This window comes from Hemicordylus capensis, chromosome 4 (genome assembly GCF_027244095.1).
Source record: "Hemicordylus capensis ecotype Gifberg chromosome 4, rHemCap1.1.pri, whole genome shotgun sequence".
NCBI classification, from domain to species: domain Eukaryota; kingdom Metazoa; phylum Chordata; class Lepidosauria; order Squamata; family Cordylidae; genus Hemicordylus; species Hemicordylus capensis.
The window spans coordinates 278,980,261-278,994,170 of NC_069660.1; the positions used below are offsets into that span (position 1 = coordinate 278,980,261).

General features: G+C 41.2%; 1 protein-coding gene across 7 annotated transcripts in view; it reads right to left on the minus strand.

Moving 5' to 3' along the window:
* The window catches only part of MMP16 (matrix metallopeptidase 16), a 350,260-nt gene that overhangs the window by 183,140 nt on the left and 153,210 nt on the right, over window positions 1-13,910 (minus strand). For 2 of the 7 annotated variants that reach the window (XR_008306306.1, XM_053246793.1), the window contains exons 2-3: window positions 11,112-11,260; window positions 4,448-4,462 (exon numbers count right to left, since the gene is read on the minus strand). Coding sequence is in view for 3 of the 7 variants with exons in the window: in XM_053246793.1 (XP_053102768.1) it covers window positions 4,448-4,462; window positions 11,112-11,260 (164 nt within the window). In the remaining 4 variants the exon portion in view is untranslated. Of the gene's footprint in view, window positions 1-1,597; window positions 1,748-3,845; window positions 3,960-4,447; window positions 4,463-5,899; window positions 6,370-11,111; window positions 11,261-13,095; window positions 13,224-13,910 lie in introns of those variants that run through there. The other 5 variants (XM_053246795.1, XM_053246797.1, XM_053246796.1 and 2 more) reach the window with 5 other exon arrangements.

Here is a 13,910-nt window from a genome sequence, read left to right on the forward strand (position 1 = left end):
AGGGATCAGTGGATGTTACTCATTCTGTATTGCTCTGTCCTGCATCCCAATCAACTGGCTTTCTGGTTTAAACTAGATAATTTCCAAAATTAAATTTGAAACTGGATTATGTGCACCTAGAAACTGATTTCAGCTCAAGTCTTTTTTCCCCTTTATGCACAATGCACAAACACATATGTGCTGTGCATAAACAGACAATGTGATGCTTTCTGCACAGTGATCAATATAAATGTGTGTTGTGTGCACAGGTAACATCTAAGTGGAAACAAGAAATGTGCACTGAAAACTCCAGCAAGTTACGTCTGTGCCTGAACAAAGTCCAGAAATCAAAGATGGAAGAATGGTGGAATGCCAATTCATCAGTGCTGGTTTGCAAACAAGACCAGGTGATCCAGCACCTCAGAATTTGGATGGAGAGATTTCTATAAACCTTACTAGTATACTGTACTGTTATCCTCACTCTGAAACAAAATTTGTTGAAGAGGCTATTAAGGACTATTAGGCATGAGTGTCCAGTTTTCAACTTGTAATCCATAGAATAATGTCATATTCTATTTTGCCTCACTGATAGTGAATGGCTGGGCTACTCTTAATTTGTCCTAGATATAGTCAAAAGGTCCTAGGACCATGAAGTAGTCCCTACTTTCTCAACTGACCTCCCCCCCCCCCCAATTTGATCTGTGGTTTCCCTCCCTCTCTCCCAAAATAAACCCACTTCATGGAATTGCAGGAAGTGGGAACATCCATCCACATTCAAACAGAGACTCAATAGGCCTTATTTACATTTTGGGCACAGTCCGACACAGTTGGGATACAGAACTGATTTTCTTGGGGTTAAGCATGCCCAAGTTTGTGGTGGATTGTGGCTGTGTGTTTAGGCCTGCCCCTCCCTCCCACCTCCCTGAAGTCATTTTGCTTAAACAAGCTCCAAGGCCAAAAACCTAGAGGGGATGTTTTTGTTTGAGGTTCTGACATAACTGAGCTTCTCATTAATTTCTTTTTACTATGACCAAAAATCCCAATTAACAAACTGCAACTTCTCGACAGAACAAGAGCACAACAATTTCCTCTGCAGCATTCCCTTTATTTTAATATGAACATAAAATTAGGTGGGAAAGGCCCATGTGATCATCCCCATCCATGCAGTGACACAATCCTTTGTATCCTTTCTGTGTGGGATCACACCACAGAGTAGTAATGTAGATGTGGCAATGTGTACTTATGGATGGATTCTGAGAGCTGTTCATACATAGAATAAAGCAATTGGGTGGGGAGAGCTGGTGGCAGAGGCCCAGAAAAGATTAAATGAATACTGGACAAGTTCTCATTTATTACACAGAATGTGTTTGGTAAATAAATTTCCCCCAGAAATCACAGTGGTGGTTAATTCACTTTTTGCTGCCCTGTTAGTATATGGAAAGGCTCACTTGCTTGAGCCATAAATATTTGACTTTGTTAACTACATTATAGAATCATATTCGTTTTTATTTAGCTACAATATTTGTATACTGCTTTTCTAAAATACATCATGCAAAGCAGGTAGCATTAAAACAGAACATACAAACAAAAAATACATTTATAAAGGAGGGAAACTGACAGAATCAACAAAACACAATTGAAGCAGGATAAACTTGAGTTGTCGATCAAAAGCTAGCCTAAGCAGGTAGTTTTGAAGGGCCTGTCAGAAGTGGGGGGCTGGGTGCCTATTAGATCCTGTCCCCAAGAGGATTCCAGAGATGTGGTGCCACTGTTGAAAGGAGTCATAGGGTTAGAAAGGACCGGAAAGTAAATTAGTCCATTAATTTACCTGCAGAAACTTCTGGTTTGTAAGTGAACTTGTTTTCCATTTGTGGCACAATATAATCTGAATCATGTGGTCTAATCTTTTAAAGGTTTAGGCACAAATGAGAACTAGCTTGAAAAATGCTCTTCCAAATATTTTAAATAGGAAGCACCTATCAAGATTCAATTTAATCCCTGTGTCTGGGGTTCTCAGACTTGGGGATCATAGAACAGAAGAACAGCCTTGATGGATTAGGCCCAAGGCCCATCTAGTCCAGCATCCTGTTTCACACAGTGGCCCACCAGATGCCACTGGAAGCCACAAGCAGGAGGTGAGGGCATGCCCTCTCTCCTGCTGTTACTCCCCTGCAACCGGTACTCAGAGGCATCCTGCCTCTGAGGCTGGAGGTTGCCTTTAGCCCTCATCAGGTCCCCAGATGTTGCTCAACTACAACTTCCATCATTCTGAGCCACAAATATAGCCTTTGATGGGAGCTCTAGTCCAGCAACATCTGAGAACTCAAGAACCCTTTCCCTATTTATTTGGGTGGATACTACAGCATTCAATGAGCTAATTACAGCAAGTCAGGCTGAGTTAGAAGACTAGCCTTTTAAAACTGATTAAATTTAAATGTCCTCTGCAAATAATATACATAAATTCACCTGTTTATTAATTTGGGTACCACCGCCACAATTTAAAACTAGCTCCAAATATCCAAATGCTCTTTTGTTTTGGTTTTTTACTCTCCCCACCCCAAAACATACACACACCGAATAGCAGTCCATCAGGCTACAAGGAAAACCACAAAAGAGAGTGAAATAGCAGGAGAATGGTTTTTTGGGGTTTTTTAAAAGGCCATAAGTCCTGCTGGCCATGTGAAAGTGGGCAAGGCCCTCGGATGAGTCCTCGGGATTGTGGCCCACCATGTCATGAAACTGTCACTTAATACTGTGAGTTCTGAATAGGTGTCCAAAATACAGAGGAAACTCTTTTCTCTTGTCCAACAGAAGCTTTTAGCTCAATACTAGTGAGAGAGATAAAGAAAAGTCTTTTGGACTTGTTACAATGGGAAACGTGTATGCTTACTGTGATAAGCACACACTTCCAATTTAAAATGAATGTTCCAAAGAAGCCATTCATGTGCTAAAGAAAACAGATCGTTTCTTTAACAAACAATAGCTAGCAGATTTACAGTAATAGCAATGCAAGGGTTCAGTCAAATTCAGGAAGTGTTAGGTGTGCATTCTAATTGTTAGTTCCCCAAACACAGAATCTCCTGGAGTAGGTTTACTAAATATTTAAATGAAGATGGAGCTGCCTGTGACACTTCTCACAATTATTTTCTTCATCTTCTTGCATGTGTATTATATCACATTCTTGAAGAAAGTACCAAAAATTACAACTGTTTTCTTTTAAGTTGTAAAGGAAACCAACCAGAAGTCCTTTCTCCCACCAAACAGCAGGCTCTCATTTGTGCAGGAAAAGGGCCATATAGCTCAGTGCGGAGCACATGCATTGAACACAGAAGGAATTTTCCATCACAAAAACTCCAAGTAAAAAGGAGGGTGTCAGCAAGCAGGGCTAGGAAACCTCTGCTTGGATAGCCATTGCCAGTGAGATTATGCAGTACTGGGCTAGACCAATCAATGGTCTGACAAACCAGCAGCTACCTATTTTCAGAACCAAACTTCACCCATGAAACTAGACTGGGGTGCTCAAGATCCCCAGCCCAAGGTTTTCATGGCTGTGGATGATGGGAGTTGTAGCCCAACAACATCTGAAGACCCAAGGTTGGGAACTCCTGAACTAGATCTGGTGAAGCCTGTGTTGTACAATTACAGAAAGCCCCATCCCAGGAGCTACCAGGGTGGAGACTAGTGCTGAATTTAAACAAGTCTTTCAACTTCTGATCTTGGGGGCTGATGTCTAGATGGGTAAAAGATGCACATTATCCACTGAGTTATGGCAATTTTTCCCTTGAGCTGTACACATAGTTACTGTACATAAAGGAGGTCATGGCCTTGTGACAGTTATCAATTGTATAACTACTTCTAGTACCTACTTTCACTGCAGCAAGACCCGATAATCTGAAGCACTGTGCTTGACGGCTGTCTCCATAATGCTGTCTAAGCACAACTGTCGGGACCTGGCAGCTGTCCTTTTGGCACCTAAAGCTCTGAATAAGAATTAATATCCTGGCTTTAATGGACCTTTCCAATCCATTTATTTAAATTGTTCTAATAAATCATGTTGTAATTCTAAGAAAACACAATCTAAAGATTTTGAAATGGGGCTACACACTGATCACAAACTGGGTTTTTAAATGTTAACTACAGATAATAACTAGTGCAGCTGGGAACTTCTGATCATTAAACAAGTATAGCTGTAATATTTGCTCTGTCCTTGCAGATGCTATAAAATTGTAAGACATTTCCATCCACTCACAAATATTTCTCTATTTTGCAGCTAGTTAAAGCACGTGAAATTTGTCTCAAATAAGGAACATAAACATATATTCATAACCTCCCAGGAACTAAGACCTAAGCTTAAGGAAACGATAGGATAGCATGCAATTTCAATGCATTTAACTTACATATATGTTACATTGAGAAAAAGCACTCAACACACTGCAATAAGCAAATAACAAAAGACAGATGTGCTCACCTTAAGGTGATATCACTACATCAAACGAAAGAGGCAAGGGATAAAGCAAAAACAGAACTATTATCCTGTGTTAGAAATGCTCTACACACAAATATTACATATGAATACACAGAAAACCTATCACTCGAGCACAGTTAGAAATTCCAAAATGTGGAGGAGTTGTATAAAAACACACACATACTTATATTCTCACAATTAAAACTCATCCAGCCAATATTTAGGGTCAATATAGACAAAATGATGGGGCTTCATTAAACACAAAGGAGGTTGGGACCAGGCCACAGGACCACAACAACAACTTCCACCAACTCCCCTGTCTCTACAGCAGAGCCTCTAGACTCTTCTCAACTGTGATAAAGTATTGGACTGGCAACAGTATCAACTGTGGTTAAGACTTACCAGGGCACCCACTTAACCAGGACTTGAACTTGAAGCTGGTTTCCAGAATGGGTTGGGAACCCTGGCTACGTTTAACTTTGTTTTAAAACTTTTGCCAACAGAACTCTTTAAAAAGGTGAAAACCAGAATGAATTGAATATGTTTATGGTCTCTTGACCATCATTAAGTGATCAACTTGCATTATAACTGGATTAGCCCTTACACTGAAGGAATATGAAACAGTGTAATTCTGTGAGATTCTTCAGACCATGCTAGACTATATGTCTACATGCCCAACAAGGCTGGTATGGTTCTTTCTTTTCAGCCCATTTAACTACCTATATTTACTACAAGGCTGTCCCATAAACAGGGAACCCAGTTCTTCCTGGGTTATATGCTACTGAATGCAAACAGGGGAGAAGGAAGCTACTATATGGACATGCCCTCTGTGAATGATATCAGTGACAATCTGTGTTTAACATTTGTTTAAAATGTTGTTTAAAAGCACAGAGACAGACAGAGGCTGTATATAATCCAGATGGCCCATTCTTAACCCTCAACTTCAAAGCCATAGTTGAGAAGAGCTTTCAGGCTTTGTTAAGCATTTTATTTTTATTTTTAAAGAGAGAGCATTGTTTTCATCCTGAAGGGCTTTGTGCTCAAGAGAAGGATTTAGTGTATTCCACAGGTAGGCAATCGATATTCAAGTTTCATTCAATATTCTTTCATCTCACTAAAACTATTTATAATTTAAATATTTTTTAAACTAACATCAATTACTGTTAAGAAAAAATATATACACTCTCCTTTGCTTGCTTTTTGATTGCAGCAGTCAAAGGATCATCCAAGCAATAATATCCAAACACTCAAAGGATCATCCAAGCAATAATATCCAAACCATTATTATTTTTAAGCAAGAGGTATGACTCAGGCAGATAGCCTGAGATATGTCCAAGCTATGGACAAAAAAAAAAAAGCATGGCACACTGACATCTATAACCTACATGCATGTTGCCCGTTAAGCCCCATATCACTGTAATCCTTCCCATGTCATGTTAGTTTTTGGTAACCTACCTTTACCCGATGAATAAGAGATGTCAGCAAAATTCTCCCTGCTCAGGTTCAGATATGAACCTTGGAGATTTAGAAACCTTCCTTCCGAAGGAGGGGTAAATTTCCATAGCACCCAAGGCTTGTGTTAAAGCTTGGAAAAGTCCACCCCTTTCCCACCAGCCCTCCAAATGTACACTTCTCACTCTTTTAGCAACAGTGGTAGCAAGCAGATAAAGGGTGAGTGGATGGCTGGGTAGCGGGAGATGGCCTTCCTTTCTCCACCCCAGGTGCCTTCGTGCATGGCACGCGAGGAGTCTTTTTTCCTCCAGCTTGCTCCCTCCCCTCTGTTGTTGAGAGTAGCCTGATGGGTTAGTATTTCCTCAGCATGTCAGAAAACGTCATTTGGGGGCAACTGGAAGTTGTAGTCTTGCAGGGGCCACTTTCAACCTCTCCAGCTCAGCAAAAGAAATGAGACACGATCTGTGTCTCTGCTGGAAATGCAACCAAAAATAATGAACTATCACTTAGATGAAGAAATGTGAAACAAAGAAGAGTCACCAAGATCAGAATTAGTTCTAGCAGAAAAAAATCCCAAGGTCGTAGAACAGCCCTATTTTCGAATAGGCTCTATTGGATTAATCCATTCTATGCAATTCCGCAGTTTCAAAGTCAATTTGTAACAATAGACCCATCCCTTAATTTCAATACGATTATAATAGGGGCACAGATTTCTAGTTATACAAAGTCAGGCACCTCAGTTTACTTTTTTAAAACAGCTACTGAAAGAAAGAAAGAAAGAAAGAAAGAAAGAAAGAAAGAAAGAAAGAAAGAAAGAAAGAAAGAAAGAAAGAGAAAGAAGCTGGAGACTATAGAGCAGAAAGAAAAAAGTTGGAGACTACAGAGCATTCAAAATACGTTAGGAAGGGTAAATCAGTCTAGTGGGAGCAGACTACCACCCCAAAAGGAACAATTAGCAAACTAAATGTAATCATTTTGCTGAAATAATCAGCAAATAGGTTGTGCATCATATAATTGGCTACTTTGGGCCAATATTATGAAGGCATTAGTAGCACCACACATATTAGCAGAAACCTCAGATAGATGCAATATCATGGGATCAGCTACTCAGTACTTTTGTATGCCAGAATATTCTTTTGGGAGCATTTGCCTCAATCTAGACCATGTGGGAAGCGTTGTGGGTACCCAGAAATTCCACATACACAAGGGTACTGCAGGATCTCTTACACACGCAAGAGATTCTCCATTTTCTTCAGTGGAGAGGACAGCTTTTTGTACACTTCCCTTTGTGTGCATGGAGTTACTTCTTTCACTGAAGTGAATGCAAATATCCCAGTTGAACACAAAAACTCTGGATTGGGAGCAGTTCTCTAAGACAGCTTCTTGATAAAGTTGTGCCTCCGAGTCAGTGTCGACTCCTGGCAACCACAGAGCCATATGGTTTTCTTTGGTAGAATACAGGAGGGGTTTACAGTTGCCATCTCCTGCAGAGTATGAGATGATGCCTTCCAGCATCTTTCTATATTGTTGCTGCCTGATATAGGTGTTTCCCATAGTCAGGGAAACATACCAGCAGGGATTTAAACCAGCAACCTCTTGCTTCCCAGGCAAGTTACTTCCCCGCTGCGCCATAAGTGTTTCTTTTCTAATGTTCTCAGAGTCTGTCCCTTTCGGGCAACCAAGTCAAGTCATTTTAATTGTTTATCCTTCTTGTAACTAAGCATCATGTCATAATCTCTTTTCAGTGGATAGGAAAGGGACAGATAAATCCCTGTGAATGCAGATGAGAACATACAATACTGGCATCAGATTTCTTCCACAGTGTCTTTTTGTTTTGTATGTGTTTAATGAGGGCTGCAAGGAACAAACCTCCACAATGGTATTAAAAGACCATTATGGAAATGACAGCATTTGATCTTTACCCACATACTGTGTTTGCCCCATATCTTTAGCCACACCCAACACAAGGGCACATTATATAATCTAAACATCTGCAGATTGTTTTGTTTTTAAATACTAAATATGGGATCAAACAAACAAACAAACACTGGCTCACACTCTCTGAAGAAATGCTGACAGGCTGTGCTGCTGTGAAGCTCCCCAAAGCCTTTCAGCGCAGCTGTAGAGGTAGGTTACTCTATCCCTGCTAAGCATTGCACCACTACAGTTGCGCCTTGCCTCTCTTTGGGAATAATGGGAGTCAGGACTGCAGTTGTACAACACATAGCTGGTACCGAGCAGCCCTCCTCCACAGAAACACTGACAGACCTTGGAGAGCTTCATAGCAGTCCAGGTGCCTCGCTCACTCATCCTTGCAGAGAATATAAGTCATTAAAAAACCCTATTAAGATATACAATTAAAATCAGAAATCAATTCATAACAGAAAAGAGGGTAAATTAAGGGGAGGCAGGTTGAACTATCACAACAAACCATGGTTTGTGATAAGAACAAGGAGGCATAAGCCTCTGGTTCATGTGCCACATGCTCGTCTCTCCCAATCCCTCCTTAGTAAATAAGTGATGAGATTAGAAGCTTTCATTTGCAATTTGTAACAAGACTGTGGACCGGGTCTAACAATCAGTGAGACCCGGTTTCTCCTGGTGAGTGGGAAGGGAGCCTTGGGCGGCCAGACTGGCCGCCCACTTGATGGCCGGTTCCGAGATGGAGCCGGCGGGGGGTGGGGGAAGCAGGGGCCACGTGGCCCCCGCAAGCCCCAGTATGCCCTGCACAACTGCGCAGGGCATACTGGGGAGACCCCCGAGACGGGAGGCTGCTTTAAAGCCTCCCGGCCGGGGGTCTACTCATGAGTAGGTGCTGCAGCGCACTGTGGCTACTCATGATCGTAAAAACCAGGATTGCTGGAGCGCTCGCTCCGCAAACCTGGTTTTTACCAGGGGTTCTCGAGCGGGTTACCCGCTCAAGAACCACCAGGCTCGGCTGCGAGCCTGGTGGTTCTTACGGTCACCAAAAATCAGGCTAGCCTCTGCTAGCCTGATTTTTGCTGATCGTGAGAAGTGCCCCTGTTTCTCATTAGGTCCAAATAAGGGAAATAGTGGGTTTCTCAAACCGTAACTAGTTAAAATATTCTGCCCTGTTAACTGAGGTTTGAACCAACCACAGTTTCCTGTATTCAGACATAAAGAAAAGCTGCAGTTTCTTACAACCAACACAGATGCTTCCAATCTCCTTCCCTTGAATGTAGCCAGGCACACATTAAGAAAGGAGAGAGGTGAGTGAGGCCAAGGCTCCAATAAGAAAGGAGAGGGGCGAGTGAGGCCAAGGCTCCTGCTCACACATTCACTTCACAACAGACTATGGTTTGTTGTTGTCATGTCTCAACTGGCTCAGAAAGTCTTAGAAAGCATCCATTGGTTAATTAAGTGAAATATATATTCCAGAACTCAGCAAAAAGATTGAGGAAAGGGCATTCACTCCTCACCTTTTCCATCTTCAAAATGAATTCTCTTTCATAATTCTTTTTGGGGTTTTAGCCAATGGGATTTTTTATCCCCTCCAAATCACTCAGCAGTTCAGGGAACACACTGCCTACTGAATCTGCTGATGCCAATCCTGGATTGGAAAAATCATTTCATTCCACTCACTCATGCATTATTGCACCAAAAAGCAATAAAGGCAAGCAGGCCCCATGGGTGCCCTAAGGGAAAGTGAGTGGGTCAAACATCCTTGAACTTTAGGAATTTAGAGAATCCAGCAACAGGCATCGCCTTAGCCTTAGAATCAGAACACACTGGCTCCCATCTAAGAGCTCTAGATCTCAGCACCGTGTTTCAGGATTTAATAGACAGGGTAGAGATTATAGAGATAAGGTGCTCTGAAAAGCTGACATGAATGGGTTTTTGACAGGAGAATGCAGCTTCAATGGCTAGAATCGTTTAAATGCCACATTAGTGGTGGTTTGGGAGGAAGCAGTATATTTCAGCAAAAGGAAAATCTATTGCAAGTTGACAGTAAGGGAAGTTATAAAAAGTAGGGAAAGTAGTGACAATTTGCTACAGTTGGACACAAGGAAGTCGCATTCAGCCCTGAAGTAAAGCTATGTATGTGGAAAAAGTAGGGACTATTCATTCTGCATTTAATAACCTGGAATCATTAACTAGTTAGGGGACTGACAAAGAGAAGTATCCAGTGGATTTATAGCTATGTTGATTTCCCAAATATAAGCTGCGCAAGTGCTATTAAAATCACATCTTGCTTTGATTGAATAGTTTAATATTCACCATTTAAAACCTTCTTGAAAATCAATGCAGAAGCTGATTTCGGATGACTTTTCACAAGGAAATATATATATAAGATAGTGGACTGCATTACCTACTGGTCTGACCCAGTAACATTGTTATGGTTTAATATCCAAACAAAATAGAACAGAACAAGGTAGGTAAAGTTTAGCTACCATTTTCTGATTTACAGTGCAACCCACAATAATTAAAATCCATGGGAATTTTGCCATTGTCTTCAATTTGATTTCGACTGCAGCTTTGCATGTTTAATTGGAAGCAAGCAGCATTGAATTCAATGGAACTTGTTCTCAAGGATTTATTAAGAGGGTTGTAAATTGAGACTACAATCCAGCACCGAGGCTCTACACAGGATCCGTGTGTAGAGCCTAACCAAGCTCTGCAGGGCCACAGACAAACAGGGAGCTCACCCTGAGCAGCCAGATTGGCCGCCCACACGATTACTGGCTCCATCATGGAGCTGGTATGGGTGACAAGTATCGGGGCCGCATTTTACCCAGGTCAAACATGAGTTGTTTTGAACCAAACAGACTTTTGCTCTTGGTAATTATTCCCATTTCTAGTTCCCCTCCCCCCACTCCCTTACCAATTCTTTGAACTTTGAACTCCCTTACCAATTCTGATTTTACATTCATTACAAGACACAGGTGCCTTTTAAAATTTTGATTTCTCAAACCTTATGGTCCTCTCCTCCTGTCTCTTCTTATTAATGTGGACCCTTATTTTAGATTCAGTAATACGCTGTACAGTTTTTAGATTTCTCCCAATGTTATATGGGCGAGCGCAGGGGGGGCGGGGGGCGGGATCTAGCTGAGATATAGAAGGAACATTTACAATTTCCAAGGCTGGTCATTATAGATAGCTGGCCATTATAGTTAGTATACCTCAACTTTCCAATACGTCTACTTTCTATTCCTGGAGTTCAAAAGGAAAGTGTGGTCTGGAAACATTTACTTACTCAATTGTGTTCCTGTCCACTTTTCCTGTCATGTTAATGCCATAGAACTGCTGCATAGCAGCTATAGCAGATTTCATTGTCTCTGCAGTGCGCAACACCGACATTCTGGGGTCAGTTGGTGGGAGATAGCCGTACTTTTGTAACCACACCTACAATGATAAGCAAAATGTGTATTAGAATTCAAATATAAGAAATATAATCCAGAATGCACTAGGCATGCCTACATTCCATAGAAAATCAAGGAGAATAGAGTGCTTCTCTTCCAACAATTTCAAAGGGGCGTAAAAAGCATGCTTAGATATCCCTGCATTGCAACCACAGACTGTGGACATCAAAGACATGCTGTTAAATAAGCTTTGTTTATCTAACTGGGCGTTGCACAGAAGCACCATTTGGTAGCTACTTATCACCTGTTTTGAAAATACGGGGGGGGGGGGGTTAAAGGAAAAAGAAAGATGTTTTACAATCCAAGCAGAAGTCAGACAAACTCATAATAAAATTAGGTATTCAGTGGTTAACACACTTATCCAAGACTTTCTGCAGATAATTTAAACAGGAAAATTAAGAAAAATAAAAGTTACAGTCAAATATTATTTCAAAACAGACATGTTATGTAACCTAATTTTTCTCTCAATTTCCATTCAAATATCAAAGTGAAAAATTCAGCTACATCTCCAAAACACCCATTAACAGATTATGTATTGCAAAGGAGACACCCAACCAGTTATATTGCAGAAGTGACATGATTGTGCATGTGTGCGTACACACATGTGGGCACACCAGTGTTCCCTCTAAGGCGTGAGCATGGTCACAAGTTTCTGGATGTTCACTCAGTTAATTTTAGAGCCTGCTCAGGCTGAATCTGGAAGGCCCCACTCTGAATGCATGTGTGCACACAACACCTTGATTCTCTGTGTAAACTGCCCTGAGCCATTTTTGGAAGGGCGGTATAGAAATTGAATAAAATAGATAGATAGATAGATAGATAGATAGATAGATAGATAGATAGATAGATAGATAGATAGTTCTGCTGCCCAGTAGAAAATTCACAGTTGAAAATAATTAGAGAGAACACTGGTGTACAGACACACATATACACACACTTGACTTTATCCCATATAACTTTGAACCTGAAAAATCATATGGCAAAATCTGACAACACAGGTTTCACTGGGAAAGTTCTCGTGATTTATGATCCTATAAGCAGTGATCCATAAATCCAGGCTGCTCTTGGTACACAACCAATTTGTTGTTGCTAGGAACCTGCCCAATGAAATAAGGGCAAAATCACTGATATACTGAGCTGATGATATACTGGAGTACTGATGTGCAGCAACAATTCAGAGTCCATTCGACACATTCCTCCCCAGTTCCTCCCCTCCAGGAGGGGAGCTGGAACTTACCTTTGTCATGCTACACCTCTGAGGCAGTAATAGCAATCAAAAGCACAACGCAATAGAGCCAAGTCACAATCTTCCTACCAAGGTTGGAGGTGGGGAGTACAGCAGAGGAACATGGTGAACCAATATGTGGATCCATGATCCTCAGGCTGACCAACACACAGTTCAAAAGATTTCCTCCTCATGTCAGGACATACAAACAGATAAGCGTATGGACAGAAACTCATGATGGTTCAGATAAAGCTGGTCTGACACTCAAAGCAATTCATTGCAAAGGAAGATGAATAATCACTCATTTTTCTTCTAATTTTTGAAGCAAATGATATTCCCTCTTGCAATACAAGAGTCAGCGCTCAGGCTACCTATTAAGGTTACATATACTTTCCATATTTTTTTTCAGATGGAAACCATGTTCCATTTGAACGTTCCAAATCCAATTTGGTTCAAAAATAGCTGACACCAAATTTCTCAGAGGAAAATACAAATCACAGACTATAGTATATAGAGCATGCTCTGTCCTAGAGGTTGAGAAGCTTTTAATCTAATTCAGTCATACTTTAATCATCTCTTTCCTATTTCCTCACCTCTTTAACTAGTTGAAAGAATAGTTTTATGGAAATACTGTAGCCCAGTTTCACACTGTCTTTCCACAAATATACCTTTGATCAGTACAAGACTTAAGGAAAGCCTTTTGGTTTCTTCACAATAGCTTCTGAAAGAACAATTAGAAAAGTTTCTCTTAAGCAAACAGTATCCCCAGCTAAAATAAATTATACATACAAACCTTCCTGTGCCTGACAGAAATTTCAGTTTCATCATCCTCTAAATACAACAGGCTTATACTAGCTTTTATGTAAGATTCAAACTGTCAGGATCAGGAAGTAATCCAGTAATCTGAAGAACTATCTACTCCAAAATGGCCTGAGAATTACAGTCTACTTAAGAATGCCTTCTGCAGGTGCCCCCACCTTCTGAGGTGGGATGAGTGACAACCAGGGAGAAAGCCATTTCAGAGGTAGAGCCTTGTCTACAGAATACTCTTCACAGAGAGTTCCTCCTGGAATTTTCTTAGTTAGGTTTTAGGCAAGTCTGGTGTATCTGATCAGGTTGGTTTAGGGCTGACCTGTGAGGCTCAGGAGATAGAAAGCAATGGCACCAACTCACGCACACTGTTGTTACTTCTCCCATCACCTCACCAAACATAAAACTGGAAATCTCCCTAGGACGGCTGTTTCTGGATGTGGAGGCAGATAAGAAAATGAAGCATGAGTGTGAGAGAATTGCAGCTCCAGTGTTTTCCCTGCCCTCCCCCTCAGCAAGGGGTCTTCCTCCAAGAGCCTCCTGCATGGAAGATGATGTGGAGGGGGAGAGAAGAGGTGGCTTTGCCATGGGGGTGGCA